This window comes from Prionailurus viverrinus, chromosome B1 (genome assembly GCF_022837055.1).
Source record: "Prionailurus viverrinus isolate Anna chromosome B1, UM_Priviv_1.0, whole genome shotgun sequence".
NCBI lineage: Eukaryota > Metazoa > Chordata > Mammalia > Carnivora > Felidae > Prionailurus > Prionailurus viverrinus.
Genome location: NC_062564.1, coordinates 201,133,339 through 201,148,615, shown reverse-complemented (window position 1 = coordinate 201,148,615; position 15,277 = coordinate 201,133,339). Strand labels below are relative to the sequence as shown.

Sequence of the window (15,277 nt, the reverse complement as noted above, 5' to 3'; positions counted from 1 at the left end):
ACATGGACTCTTTTTTTTTAATGCAAAGTAATAGCCTATCTCACGCACTGTTTTGCTCCTTTATATTGCCTCATTTTGCAGCAATCTTGGGGATTGTTCAGCATCCATAACTATGTATAACAGCCTGTTCTTTAAGTGGTTGTATAATATTCTTCTTTTAAAAAAATGTTTATTTTGAGAGAGAGAGAGCGAGCGAGTGTGCACGAGGGAAGAGCAGAGAGAGAGAGGAAGAGGAGGATCCCCAGTAGGCTCCGCACCGGCAGCACAGAGCCCCGCGTGGGGCTCGATCCCACCAACTGTGAGATCACGACCTGAGCCGAAACCGAGAGTTGGACGCTTAACCGACGGAGCCCCCCCGGGCCCCCCCAGGGGTTGCGTAACTTCCTAGTAACAGGAACGATTACTGACTTCACTGAGAATTTAATGTAAATGAAAGACAGCTCTGTGGTGTGTGCATGAACGGGTCTCCCCGCAAAGCAGCCTCCGACCTGAGGACTGTTGACAGATGAGGGGGCCAGAGCACAGAGAGTGTGCGTCACTTGCCCAGGGTCAGAAGCCAAGTAGGAGGATGTGAGTCCCGGCGATCTGAGTGTGGAGCCCGCCGCGTTCGTGAACACCGTGTTCCACAGCCCCCAGCAGACGCGTGGCCGGTCACCTCCTGCGTCGAGGGCTGTGCGCACGCGTGCAAACCTTAACTGCAGTATGAGTTGTTCACGGTGGAGTTGCTGCATTATTGTGAACTTTTCATGGTTGCTGTCAGACTGCCCACCAGAGAGGCCGGGCCGGCTCCAGCCGAGTCCCTGTGTCGCACATGCTCGTCACCGTGGCTACAGATCGTCGTAGCCGTGGTCAGTCTGATGGGAAACCGAGGCTCCTTCCTGTAGCTTTCGCCTGCGCTTGTCTTGTTAACGCACGAGGTGGGACGTCTTTTGCACGTTGAAGACGTGTCTGTGTTTCCTTGTCTGGTGAGCAGAGGAGGTGGCCTGGGCTTAGGCTGGATGGCTTGAGTCACAGCGCTTGTCCCCGACTCCCGGTCTGCCGTTTAATCGTTCGATGACCTTGAGCACTGCCTGTAACCTCCCTGTGCCTCAGTGTCCTCGTGTGAACCTGGGAGTGGTGACAGTGCCCACCCAGCGGGAGGTGAGGGTTTAACCAGCTCACGTACGCCCAGGGCTGAGAACAAGGGCTCTGGATGGGCTCCTGGCGAGTGGTTCACCTGTTTCCAGACCATTTAGTGCTTGGCTCTGTTCTGCCCACTGACGTCCACGTGTTTCTTTTCTGTGACTCAGCTCCATAGATGTCGCAGAAATGGACGACAGTTACTCAGCGCCTCTCAGCTTCTAATTCATTGCTGTGCCTGAGCGTGTCATGTAGCTGTTGAGTCCACAGTGGGCTGGAAGGCTGGAAAAGCTACTGTGAGCCCAACCAGCAGGGTCCCGGCTCCTTGGAGATCATAGGCTGGTGGGGGAGACAGGCATTCATCAGAGAATCACATGGAAAAATACATGATTACACTGACCAAGCTGGGCGCCACGAAGGAGGTGATGCCTGGGGCTCTGAGAACCTCACCCAGAGTCCCCTCTTGCCGGGAGAGATCTGTGGGCTGGGGGTTTGGCGTGTGCTCAGTGACCAGTGAGGCTGACTGGGGACAGCAGTGGCTCAGGCAGGGACACGAGCTTCAGGAAACACCAGGTCGCCGGATTATCCTGCAGGGTGGGGTGCTGTGGATGGTCGGATGAAGAGGGAGGCCGGCCCGGTTGTGAAGGCTGGACTGCTGGGCGTGGGCTTCGGGCTTTGACTCGGACTGGGGTCTGTCGGCCTCGGAGAAGGTGAACCCTCAGACCGCCCCCTTGCCGCTTCAATTTCAGTGGGATTTCTAAGCTCCTTTCTTTGCAAGCATTCACCGATTGGGTGTCAGGATGCTTACCCAGGGATTTAGTTCAGAAGTTTTACTTTGAAAGTCTTTGCTTTGTTGTTTCTGCTACTTTTGTCCGTTTTGTCACGAACGCGTGAAAATATCCAAGACGGTCATTTCACACTCATGTACACAGCTCTTTTTGGGACGATATTCCTTCCCAGTCACTGACTGCAGCCTGACGTTCCTAAACGTCCTGGGTATTTCGGTGCTGGGGGAAGTCAGCACTCTAGGAGACGTGCTGTCCCCGAAGACTCTGGCCTGAGTGGTGATCACCGTGTACAGCCCAGAAGACCAGCCGGCAGGTCAGCCCTTTACGGCTCCCGTTTCTTCTCTCGCTCGCTCATCCTCTCTCCGACAGGTGTTCCCCGAGCACGTTCTCACCCAGAGCCACTTTCCTGGCACTGTGGATGCTAAGGTGGGCTAGGAGTGCTCCACAATCTCCGGACACTCGCAGTTCACAGAGAAGACAGACTCACAGACGGTCCCGGCAAGGTGGCACGGGGTGCAGGTGGCTGGGGACAGGACACTGCACAGGGTGGGAGGGGAGGGTTCCAGCTCTGCCTTCACCAAGAAGGTGTGGCCTCAGGCAGAAGGAGGAGCCAGAGGACGAGGGCGGGAGTCAGGTTCCCAGATAGACAGATAGATGTGGCCCCGTGGAATTAGGCTTTCCGGTTTATGCATCTGGGAGACATGTAACGTGTCTTGCAGGCACTGTGTAGGTACAGCAGGGACCAAAGTAAAGTCCTTGTCCTCACAAGCTGTCCGTGGTCGGTGGGGACAGAAAATAAATGAAGATGAAATGTACGGAGGTGACGGGTCAGTGGGTCAAATGGGGAATGGCAAGGACTGCGTGAAGTAGATGCCTCGGGAACAGCCTTCCGGACAAGGTGGCATTGGAACAGGAAGCCCTGGAGGGAGCCGTGAGGGTGGCGTCCCCTCCTCCCTGGGAGAAGAATGGGGAGGCCTGTAGCATCTTGATGCTAAAGAGAATCCGTGGCCTGGATTCTTGGCCCGAGCAGAAATACTCTCTCGAGCACGCCTCGCAGGTGGTTATTCCATTTCTGCTTGGATATCCCATGGTCAATAGGAACCTTCATCCCTCGGAGTTTGTTGTGAGTTGAATTGTGTCCTACAGTTGTGTCCTTTAAGAATTGGGAAGTTTAGACACACACACACACACACGGGGAGACCCCCCCCCCCGCACCGCCCCACAAAGACGGAGGCAGAGATGGAAGTGATGCCTCCACACGAGGGTTGCTGAGCACGGCATCCACACCGGCAGCCAGGAAAGGGGCACAGCCTCTTAGATTCAGAGGGAACCAGCCCTTGCCACATCTTGTTTCTGGGCGTCGCACCCTCGCTGGTTACAGCAGCCCTGGAAACAAGTACAGCTTCTCGTTGTTGTGTGGGTGGCTTGTACACCTTCGAAGTCCAGCCTGTTTTCATTTTTTTTTTAAGTTTATTCATTTGTCTATTTTGAGAGAGAGACAGAGCTGGGGAGGGACAGAGGGACAGGGGGAGAGAGACTCCCAAGCAGGCTCCGTGCCCATCCCCGAGCCCGATGTGGGGCTCGAACTCACAGACTGTGAGATCATGACCTGAGCCAAAGTCAAGAGCCGGACCCTCAACCGACTGAGCCACCCAGGTGCCCCTCCCTCTTGTTTTGATCCAGAAGTCTACATTCCTAGTTCTATGTGAACAGAACCAGCGAATCCGTGCACGTTGTGACGTCATCCTGATACCATCCTCTGGAGGGCCTGTCCCTCCCTCTTGTCATCTCACGGCCACTGCCTGCAGCCTGACCATCACCCTGTCTTCACTGGCCTGCACTGACCTGACATCCATCCCTGAGCCCCGGTCCGTTCTCCACATACCAGCCGGGTGGGGGAGGGGGATGCTTTCCACGGCCCTGACCACTTGCTGGAGACCCCATGCTGGCTTGCTCTTTCTTGGCAAAGTCCTAATCCTCGCCACAGCCCGCAAGGTTCTATGTCATCTGCCCAAGGCCGTTAGGCCTGGAGTGTTGATATTTTTGCGTGTCATGTGATCACGGTGACCAGATTTCTGTGAGGCGGTCATGAAGAAGACAGGAACCGGGGACAGTGATGGGAAGTGTAGGGAAGCGGATGTCAGGGGATTAAGAGGGAGACCTTTCTGTTTGAGCTCTCCGATAATGGGCAGCCTGCCTGGAGGAGCACTTAGCTCCCCATCACCGTGTGTGTGCAGCGCAGAGGCTGGGGGACTCCTTGGCAGGGAAGGTGTTGAGGAAATCTGAGCGTTGGTTGGAAAGATGATTTAGCAGACATCCGAGGTTTATCTTATCTCTCTTTTAAATGTTTCATCCTAAAGTTTCTTTCAGATGCTCTTCAGGTAGAACACAGTCTGTCTTTCCAAAGAGGAGTTTCAAGAGCTATCTATGTTCCTAGCTGGCTAGCTGTAACCCATCTGTCCACTCATCCATGATCTATCCATCCAGCCACCCACCCGCTAGCCCACCAACCCAGCCACCAACCCATCCCTTCATACGTATGTATATCCTACCCACCCATCCGTCCATCCACTCATCCGTACATGTATCCTTCCATCCACCTACCCTCCCATCCACCCACCTACCCTCCCATCCATCCACCCACCCACCCATTCACCCTCCATCCACCCCCCATCCGTCCGTCCACCCACTCTTTGATCCATCCACCCATGCATCCACCCACCCATTCATCTATCCATCTACCCATTCATCCATCCATCCATACACCCACTTTTCCACCCATCTACCCACCATCCACCCACCCATCCATCCACCCATCCATACATACGTACATGCATCCTTCCATCCACCTACCCTCCCATCCATCCACCCACCCATCCATCCATTCATCCATCTATGTTTGTCATGTTTCCCTCTTATCTTCTTTTCTTTGTCATAAAAATGATATCAAGGAAGACTGGACAGACACAGACACAGCAACAGCAATGTGAAATAACATTTCTTAGCCTCCGTTTTGTCTCAGGCACTAGCTAAGCGCTTTGAGCGTGTTGGTGTGACTGAAGCAGCAGGGCAGAGGGTAGAGCTGGAGCCACGTGTTATGGCTTCCCATCCCTGCTCTGCCACCTAATAGCTATGCCACTTTCAGTCAGGCATTTTAATTTTCCTGTGCCTCAGTTTCCTCACGTGTTAAAAAAAAGGTTAATCACCTACTTTGTAAGGCTGTTATGAGGATTAGATGGGATGATGTTTGTAAAGCTATTAAAACAAAGCCTGTGCGTAAGAGGCACTGCTATTCATCCTCTTAATGGCCTTCATTTGACACAGTGATAATATTCTCATTAACCAGCCGGGAAACTAGGCTCAGAGACACCAAGGCGCACACCTGAATCACCCAGCTCTGAAGGGACGATGCTAAGATTGGAAGCTGAGTGGCTGTGACTTCCAAGTTCATCGTGCTTTCAGACATGATGCGGTGTGCGCTGCCTTTTGCGACAAGGTGATTGGCGTGTGCCTGAAAGGGAGCTGGGAGGAACGTTCCGGAGGGATTTGAAGTGGGCAGAGGAACGCTCCCTCCTTTTGGTCTGTTGCAGAGCTGACTGGTGTGTGGGGCTGTGGCCAGTGCGTGGGCCAGGGGTGGGCAAGGAGAAGCTGGAGGCCGGCGGAGGGCGGGCCCGACCCGACTTCTACACGGAGGGATCAGCAAGAGGAAAGACTGTCACAGAGGGAGGATGCAGACCGCCCATTCCTGGTAGCCTACAATCTGAGTTTTTACCAAACCAAAAGCGTATGGTTTATCGTAACTTTTAACTGATGTCTTGGCTCACGTACGATGACTACGTTTACTCTGAGTTAGGCTCTCATTACCGTTTTGACAATGAAGATACTCAGGAGGTATGTTCCCTGCTCAACTTGCATTGTCTAGGCCCTCGACATCACCAGTACGCTGATGTGATTTATGGTCCTGACATGGGATCCCCCTGCAGGATCACTTTCCGTGGAAATGGACTCCTAGGAAGAAAATTCCAGTTTACCTAGTACTGTTTGCTTTTTGTGGGTCTGTTACGCCAACTTGAAGGTCCCGGATTTACATTGAAAAACGGCCATGGCTGATTTCTTTTTCCTTCTGGATTAATTACCCTCCAGGCCAGTGAGGTCTCTTTCACATTCAAGAGAACGTTTTCTGCCTTGTGTATCAAATCCGACCCTAATTTTGTTCTGACACCTTCCTCGCCGTTTGATGAGAACTCAATTAATTTTTTACATGAAATCAATAGGGGAAAAGACACTAATGTCATTCTCTTTTCTTTATCATCAGTAGCTAATCATCAGAGTCCTAATCAGTTCTGGGATAATTTAAGCTGGGCAGTTTCTTTGAGAAAGATGTTATCATAAGCAAGCCTGTTAAGAAACGATAATGGCTTACATTTATTAAGTGCCTCTTATGGGCTGGACATCATTCTGCACTCCGCTGTGAGTCTCTCATTTACAAGAGTATGTATATCGTTCGTACGGTGTAACAGAACTGGCCTGAGCAAATACACTCACCTTACAGTGCAGTGAAAACATGACATCTTTGTGACCTGAGAAAAATGAATATTCCCTGAGAACGCAGTGTTGGAATCCCACAAACTCCGCCAACTTGTAGTAAGAATTTCAGCCCAGCATGTGTGACTCACAGTGTCTCTGTCCCATGGAACCATTAGAGACTTGCGGGGGGAAGGTGGAAATTTATGTGCATTTCATTAGAAACAATTTAAAATGCCGTAGGGGATGGTGGGAATTGCCTCCACAGCAATGGATCCAGTCCCGTATGTAGACGATGAATTCTTAATTCTTATTTTCCTCTCCTGTGGCCATTTGGGAAATTTAACAGATGAGAGTTGGCCTCATTAACTGCATGGCATTTTAATTGGTTTAAAGGCACATTTTTCTTTCCTTGGTGGCTTTGGGGACGCCCTGGCAGTTTTGACTGTTGCCTCTTCTGACAGTTTATCCATGGTGATTAACATTAAAACTGTTTGGGCAGGAAGTGCTCATGAGATTGTCTTCCCTGGCAGTTGGGAAGGGCGAGCCGTGCGCGATATTCTATTCCGCAGCCTGTCTCCTGGGACAAGGTTAGCCAAGGAACTTTGATTACTTAGAACCAATAAAATTTGAGACGCTACGCCGTGCGTTTTATATTTCTTACCTCTTTTAACCCTGAACACCACCCTGTGAGGGTGCCCCCCCTTATCCTCTGGGGGAGCTAAGTTCTTTCCCCGGGTCCCTTAACTGGTAGGTGGTTGGACAGCAGTGACCTACAGAGATGTCCTCTTGTTCATTCCAACCTCCACGTACCTGGTAGAACACTGGGAGTTTACCCGACAGGCAGCCGCAACACTCTCTTGTGCAAGGTAATCAATGAACCAATGAATGAATGATGGATAGAGTGGTCGGGCAAGATGTAGGAGTTTCGTATTCAGCAGTAACAAATCACCGCGAACTGGGTGGCTTCAACCAGCACAAATGCATTGTCTTCTAGTTCTGGAGGTCATAGTCCAAAATAGTCCTCCCCAAGAAAAGCCAGGGGGTCAGCTCTAGGGGAGAATCCGTTTCCTTGCCTTCTCCGGCTCCTTGAGACTTCCCCTCTCCCGGGCTCCTGGCCCGTCCTCCGTCTTCAGGGCTGATGACCCCGTCCCCCCCCCACCCCTTCCTTCCTCTCCCGATCCCACTCATCTTCTGCCCCCTCCTCCCACTCTTAGAGACCCTTGTTATTTATCTCTCTACCATTAAGGTCAGCTGATGAGCCACCTTAATTTCATCCGCAACCTTGTTTCTCCTTTGCCACGTAACCCAGCACATCCAGAGGTTCTGGGGATTAGGACGTGGATGTCTTCAGGGGACCATGAGCTTGCCTGCCACAAACAGCTTCATTAAAGATGTGAAATCTACTGTGTCTCTCTCAGCAGAGAAGTAATTTTTTTTCTGAGCCTGCGGAACATGGCCTCGTTCTTTGGATGTTTAACCCTGCATGCGCTTCTTTCTTGCTTTGTGACCTGGGACACTCAGCACACACCCCTGCTCAGTGAGTAGTGGAGAAAATGAGAGATGAAATGCCAGAGCTGTTACATAAAAGTAGACTGATGAGGGGTGCCCGGGTGGCCCAGTCGGTTGAGTCTCTGGCTCTCGATTTCGGCTTGGGCCGTGATCTCACAGTTCGTGTGTTCGAGCCCTGCGTCGGGCTCTGTGATGACAGCGCAGAATCTGCTTGGGATTCCCTCTCTCCCTCTCTCTCTGCTCCTCCCCTGCTGGTTCTCCCTTTCTTTCTCTCTCAAAATAAAAAAATAAACCTTAAAAAAAAGAAAAAGGCTGATCGGGTCATGTCTAAAGGACACAGGAGCTAGTTTGACCTGAGACGGAAAAATTTGAGCACCAAAAAGAATTATCACTGCAGTTGATTGAAACCCACCAAATACATAAAAATTTGTAATTTCACAGTGATGCAGGACAGGAGGAGGGGGTGTTCCTAGGTCCAGGTGAACACTTGGGCTCAAAAGACTCCCATAAGCTACACTTGACCCCGTGTAAGCAGATGGCCAGAGGGGCAGGAACATGGCTTGCCACGAGGACATCAGGCATTCTTCCGTGGGTGTCCTTGCCCCAGGTCACATTGTGGACTACGTCGCTGTCTGGGAGGTGTTTTCTCGCCAGGCGACACAGCTCAGTGCAAGGAGATGTAATCCACATCAGGGCTCAGGTGGGAGCCTTCCTGTCTTAAAAGCTTCATACCCCACAGGAGCCAGAATCTCCTGTAACAACTCACAAGCATAGCTTCCAGGGTCCCCCCACAAGGGACATCCCCAGTTCCCAGAGTCACTTCCCTTGAGGAAGTCCAGAGTGTGGCTTCCCTGCTAGACATTCATGGCTCATGTACAGGTGCCCCCATCCAGATGTGATCTACCAATCAGGTGTCATTTGCCCCATAAGCCATGCTGCCTGGTAACGTATTTCATGTTCTTCCTCTTGTGAGCTTCCCAGTAGAAGTTATCCAAAGCTCAGATTCTCAGGGATTTGGCAAAAGTTTGAGCATCCTTTTGTTTTCAAATACCAAAACAAAATAAAGCAAAATAACAACAAAATAAGGAAACAAACAAGAAAAGAAAAACACGGACCCAATCTCATTTGTCACCATTGGAAGTTGCTATGACATCAGTTGTAATTAGCAAAGAATCAAACATCCATTCTGTCTACAGACTTTATGTCAGAACAACATTGTTCTGATGGAACAGAACAATCTATGGATTGTTTGAAGACTGTCAGCTTTATGAATGTGGAAGTGATAGAATTACAAAATGAACATTTTCCAGCCCCTAATGAAATCGTGGATCTAAGTAACAGTTGCACTTGGATGCTAAAACGGTTAGGTGAAGGTTGATAGACTTTATGATGCAGGGATCATGCTGGCACTTACTTGAACCTCCTGATCTCTTAGAAGTTAGCCATCCTTTGACCTTGTAGGAAGCATATGGTGCCACTTACAGGGTATTTTGGAAAACAAATTAAGTCTGATTCTGATCAAGATATGAGATGTAACTAGTACTTTACAGGAAATACAGAGGAGAGAGGAACAGTGACACCCCATGGAAAGAAGGTGGAGCATTCTGCAGGATGAATAATCTAGCTCCCCCAACAAACCAATGGCATAAAAGAGAAAAGGGAGGGCAGAAAAAAGTAGATTTAACTGACATTGTGGGGTTTTTTTGGTTCTTGTTTTTTTTTTTTTTTTTGAGTTTATTTACTTTGAGATAAAGAGAGAGAGAGAGGGAGGAGAGAACAAGCAGGGGAGGGGCAGAGAGAGAGAGAGAGAGAGAGAGAGAGAATCCCAGGCAGACGCTGCACTGTCAGTGGAGAGCTTGACGTGGTGCTTGAACTTAGGAACTGTGAGATCATGACCTGAGCTGAAATCAAGAATCAGACACTTAACTGACTGAGCCGCCCAGGCGCACCCAAAACTCTTTACATTGATAGTTACTGTGGGACTATTTTAGGTTTTGAATTTTTCAAGTAACCCAAATGTGCAACACTAGAAAAATGGTTCAAAATCATGGTACATCACAAAATGAACTATTTTGCAACCACTGTAGAGGAAACTTTTATGGCTTTAAAACAATTTTTTTTAACATTCATTTTTGAAAGACAGAGACAGAATGCGAGCTGGGGAGGGGCAGAGAGAGAGAGAGAGAGAGAGAGAGAGAGAATCCGAAGCAGGCTCCAGGCTCTGAGCTGTCAGCACAGAGCCCAACTTGGGCCTCGAACCCATGAACTGTGAGATCTGACCTGAGCCGAAGTCAAACACTTAACCCACTGAGCCACCCAGGCGCCTCAAACTTTTATGACTTTTAAACACCACTGGAAGTTTCCTGTTACAGTGCTAATAAAAAAAAAAAAAGGACAGAATTGTTTTTGCATCTATGTAAATGGTGTGCAAACATGGAAAAGTGTAGGCTTAGAGAAACAAACTGGAAGCAAATACAGCCAAATACCTTCATTGGTTGTGTTGAAATATTGGTCTTACAGTAAAGGAAGTCTTTTTCTGTTTGTCTTTGTTATCCACACTTTTCATCATGAGCATTAATTTTTCTATGCATCCTTTTATAGCTATATAGAGGTATGATGAACATACTGTAAAATTCACCCGTATTAAGAGTATAATCTGACACATTCCTGTAAAGGATCGAGCCATGCGACCACCACCACAATCAAGTTCTAGAACCTGGGACCCTGTGATGCATCTCATTGATTTTTCTTGAGTAGACTTTATTTTACAGCAGTTGTAGATTTACAGAAAAATTGAGAAGACAGTAAGGAGAGTTCCCCCCTACACTGTACACAATCTCCCCTGTTGTCAGCAGGTTACATGGTTATGGCACACTTATTACAATCAATGAGCCAATGTCGATCCATTCTTCACCAAAGTCCGTACTTCATTCAGATTTCCCTAGATTGTCTTTTATTTTTCTTTTCAAATTTTTATTTAAGTTCTAGTTAGTTAACCAACAGCGCAATATTGGTTTCAGGGGGGAGAATTCAGTGATTCATCACTTCCATACAATACCCAGTGCCCATCCCAACAAGTGCCCTCCTTAATACACATCATCCATTTAACCCATCAGCCCACCCACTTCCTCTCCATCCACCCTCAGTTTGTTCTCTGTCGTTAAGACTCTCTTGTGGTTTATTTCCCACTCTTCTCTTTTTTTCCCCCTTCCCATAGGTTTATCTGTTTTGTTTCTTAAATTCCACATAGGAGTGAAATCATATGATATTTGTCTTTCTCTGAGTTATTTCGCTTAGCATTATACACTCTAGCTCCATCCACGTCATTGCAAATGGCAAGATTTCACTCTTTTTAATGGCTGAGTGATATTTCATTGTATATATATACCACATCTTTATCCACTCATCAGTAAGTGGAAATTTGGGCTCTCTCCATAGTTTGGCTGTTGTTGATAGTGCTTCTATAAACATTGGGGTGTGTGTACCCCTTTGAATCTGTACTTTTATTTTTATGTCCTTTGGGTAAATACCTACTAGTGCAGTTGCCGGATCATGGGGTAGTTCTATTTTTAACATTTTGAGGAACCTCCACACTGTTTTCCACAGTGGCCGCACCAGTTTGCATTCCCACCAACAGTGAAGAAGGTTCCCCTTTGCCTGCATCCTCGCCAACATCTGTTGTTTCTTGTGTTGTGAATTTTAGCCATTCTGACAGGTGAGGTGGTATCTCATCATGGTTTTGATTTGTATTTCCTTGATGATGAACGATGTTGAGCGTCTTTTTCACGTTTCTGTTAGTCATCTGGATGTCTTCTTTAGAAAAGTGTCTATTCATGTCTTCTGCCCATTTCTTCACTGGATTATTTGGTTTTTGGGTGTTGAGTTTGATAAGTTCTTGATAGGTTTTGGATATTAACCCTTTGTGAGATATGTCATTTGCAAATATCTTCTCCCATTCCCATAGGTTGCCTTTAAGTTTTGTTGATTGTTTCCTTCACTGTGCAGAAGCTTTTTATTTTGATGAGGTCCCAGTAGTTCATTTTTGCGTTTGTTTTTCTTGCCTCCAGAGATGTGTCTAGTAAGAAGTTGTTCTTGCTGAGGTTAAAGAGGTTGCTGCCTGCCTGTGTTCTCCTCTAGGATTTTGATGGTTTCTTGTCTCACATTGAGGCCTTTCATCCATTTTGAGTTTATTTTTGTGTATGGTGTAAGAAAGTGGTCTGGGTTCATCTGCACGTTGTTGTTGAAGTGACTGTCCTTTTTCCATTGGATGTTCTTTCCTGCTTCATCAAAGATTAGTTGACCACATAGTTGTAGGCCCGTTTCTGGGTTTTCTGTTCTGTACCATTGATGTATGTGTCTGTTTTTGTGCCAGTACCATACTGTCTTGATGATTACCGCTTTGTAATATAGCTTAAAGTCCTAAATCGTGATGCCTCCCACTTTGCTTTTCTTTTTCAGGATTGCTTTGACCATTCAGGGTCTTTTGTGGTTCTATACAAATTTTAGGATTGTTTGTTTTAGCTCTGTGAAAAATGCTGGTGGTGTTTTGATAGGGATTGCATTAAATGTGTAGATTGCTTTGACTAGTGTAGACATTTTAACAATATTTGTTCTTCCAGTCCATGAGCATGGAATGTGTTTCCATTGCTTTGTGTCCTCTTCTATTTCTTTCCTCCGTGTTCTGTAGTTTTCAGAGTACAGATCTCTTACCTTTTTAGTTAGGTTTAATCCTAGATATCTTACTGGTTTTGGTGCAATTGCAAATGGGATCGATTCCTTGATTTTTTTTCTGCTGCTTCATTATTGGTGTATAGAAATGCAACAGATATCTGTACGTTGATTTTATATCCTGTGACTTTGCTGAATTCATGGATTAGTTCTGGCAGTTTTTTGGTGAAGTCTTTTGGGTTTTCTACATAGAGTATCACGTCGTCTGCAAATAGAAGTTCGGCTTCTTCCTTGTTGATTTCTTTTTGTTGTCTGATTGCTGAGGCTAAGACTTCCAGTACTGTGTTAAATAGTGATGGTGAGAGTGGACATCCTTGTCTTGTTCCTGACTTCAGCGGAAAGGCTCTCAGTTTTTACCCCATTGAGGATGATACTAGCTGTGGGTCTTTTGTATATGGCCTTTAAGATGTTGAGGTTATGTTCCATCTATACCTACTTTGTTGAGGGTTTTCTTTTATCAACGATGGATGTTGTATCTTGTCAAATCCTTTTTCTGCGTCTGTTGAGGGGATCATATGGTTCTTATCCTTTCTTTTATTCATAAAACGGTGCATCGTGTTGATTGATTTGCAAATATTGATTTGCTCTTGCAGCCCAGGAGTAAATCCCACTTGATCATGGTGAATAATTCTTTTAATTTACTGTTGGATTCGATTGGCTGATAGTTTCTTGAGAGTTTTTGCATTCATGTTTATCAGGGATATTGACTAGTACTTCTCCTTTTTAGTGGGGTCTTTATCTGGTGTTGGAATCAAGGTAATGCTGGCTTCTTACAATGAGTTTGTAAGTTTTCCATCCATTTGTAATTGGGGGGGGGAGACAATTTGAGATAAATTGGTATTAACTCTTCTTTTAAAAAAAATTGTTTTTAATGTTTTTATTTATTTTTGAGACAGAGAGAGGCAGAGCATGAGCAGGGGAGGGGCAGAGAGTGAGGGAGACACAGAATCCGAAGCAGGCTCCAGGCTCTGCGCTGTCAGCACAGAGACTGACACGGGGCTCGAACTCACGGACTGTGAGATCATGACCTGAGCCGAAGCCGGATGCTTAACCGACTGAGCCACCCAGGCACCCCTTAACTCTTCTTTAAATGTCTGATAGAATTCCCCAGGGAAGCTATCTGACCCAGGACTCTTGTTTGTTGGGAGATTTTTGATTACAGGTTCAATTTCTTTGCTGGTTATGGGTCTGTTCAAATTTTCTATTTCTTCCTGTTTCAGTTTTGGTAACTTGTGAGTCTAGGAATTTATTATCCATGTCTTCCAAATTGCCCAGTTTGTTGGCAGGATCACCGCTAAGCCAGGCACGACCCCGGTGGTGTCGGACTTCTAAAGCTTCAGGTTTTGTGCTCTGCTGTTGCTAATACCCTGCGGTAATCTCCGTAAGCAGGGTTCCCTCCCCACCACCCCCAAAACCCGCAGTTCTTATCTCCCCCAAATCAACCCTCTGCAGCTCCTACTTTCCACGATTCTACTTGTAGACTTGCAGTTTTATTCTCTTAGTCCTCAGATTGATTTCTTGCGTGCTCAGAATGATTTGATACTTACCCAGCTGTGTTTGAGGGACGAGGCAAGCTTAGGGTCCCCCTGCTCCTCTGCCGTCCTAACTTCTCCCTAGTTTTTCTAATGTCCTTTTTCTGTTCCAGGATCCCATCCGGGGCACCGTATTACATTTAGTTGTTATTTCCACAAGATGACTTTTAATCAGAACAAAGTAAAATCGGCTTCTAGACATATTAACTGTCCATTTTTCCCTTGGCCTCCTTGTTGTTGAAGTGTTACTTGTTGACAAAGACCAGGCCTTATATCAGTTGTATTCCTTGTAGTTTCCAGCCTGGCACCCTGCAAACTGACTACTGAAGAATCTGCTAATTTGGTCTCTGGCCGACAGTAACAGGCTGGAGCAGGAGGGAGGGAGGAAGAGGAGGAGGAAAAAGGGAAAAAGAAAGGCGTTACCTACAAATCATTCAAAACTTCAGAGCTCTGTGGGACCTTCGGTGTCTGCTGTGACTTCACCGAGTGGACTGCTCTTGGCTTTTGTGTCCCCCAGGTTGGAGATTGCAACCCTGAATCGGGCCGACTCAGCCCTGGAGGCTTGTCGAACCCAAATCAGCAGAGATATCATCGCCCTTCTGCTGAAGAATCTGACCAGCGCTGGCCACCTCTCCCCCCAAGTAGAGAGGAGGATGGGCTCCGTTTTCAAAACGCAGTTTCTGTTGCTGGAGAAAGAAATACAGGAGGAATATGATCGGAAGATGGTGGCATTGACAGCTGAATGTGACCTGGAAACGAGAAAGAAGACAGAGAACCAGTACCAGAGGGAGATGGCGGCAATGGAAGAAGCAGAAGAATTGCTGAAACGTGTCAGTGAGAAGGTGAGGCAGCTTTGAAAGGAAGGCTTCACTCTCCTGTCTGCTTTCTCTCAGGGATTCATCATTTATCCATCTGTCTGCCCGTCCATCCGCCCATTCACTCATCACCCATCCATCTATCCATCCACCCACTCACCCCCCCATCCACCTGTCCATCCACTTATCCATCCACCCATCCATCTGTGCATCCACCACCCTTCCATCCACCTGTCCATCTATATACCCATTCATCCAT

At 47.5% G+C, this 15,277-nt stretch overlaps 1 protein-coding gene across 1 annotated transcript in view; it reads left to right on the top strand.

Moving 5' to 3' along the window:
* EVC2 (EvC ciliary complex subunit 2) overlaps positions 1-15,277 on the top strand; it is a 135,108-nt gene that overhangs the window by 59,140 nt on the left and 60,691 nt on the right. Inside the window, exon 10 of the mRNA XM_047856663.1 lies at positions 14,721-15,045. Within this exon, the coding sequence (XP_047712619.1) occupies positions 14,721-15,045 (325 nt within the window). The remainder of the gene's footprint in view (positions 1-14,720; positions 15,046-15,277) is intronic.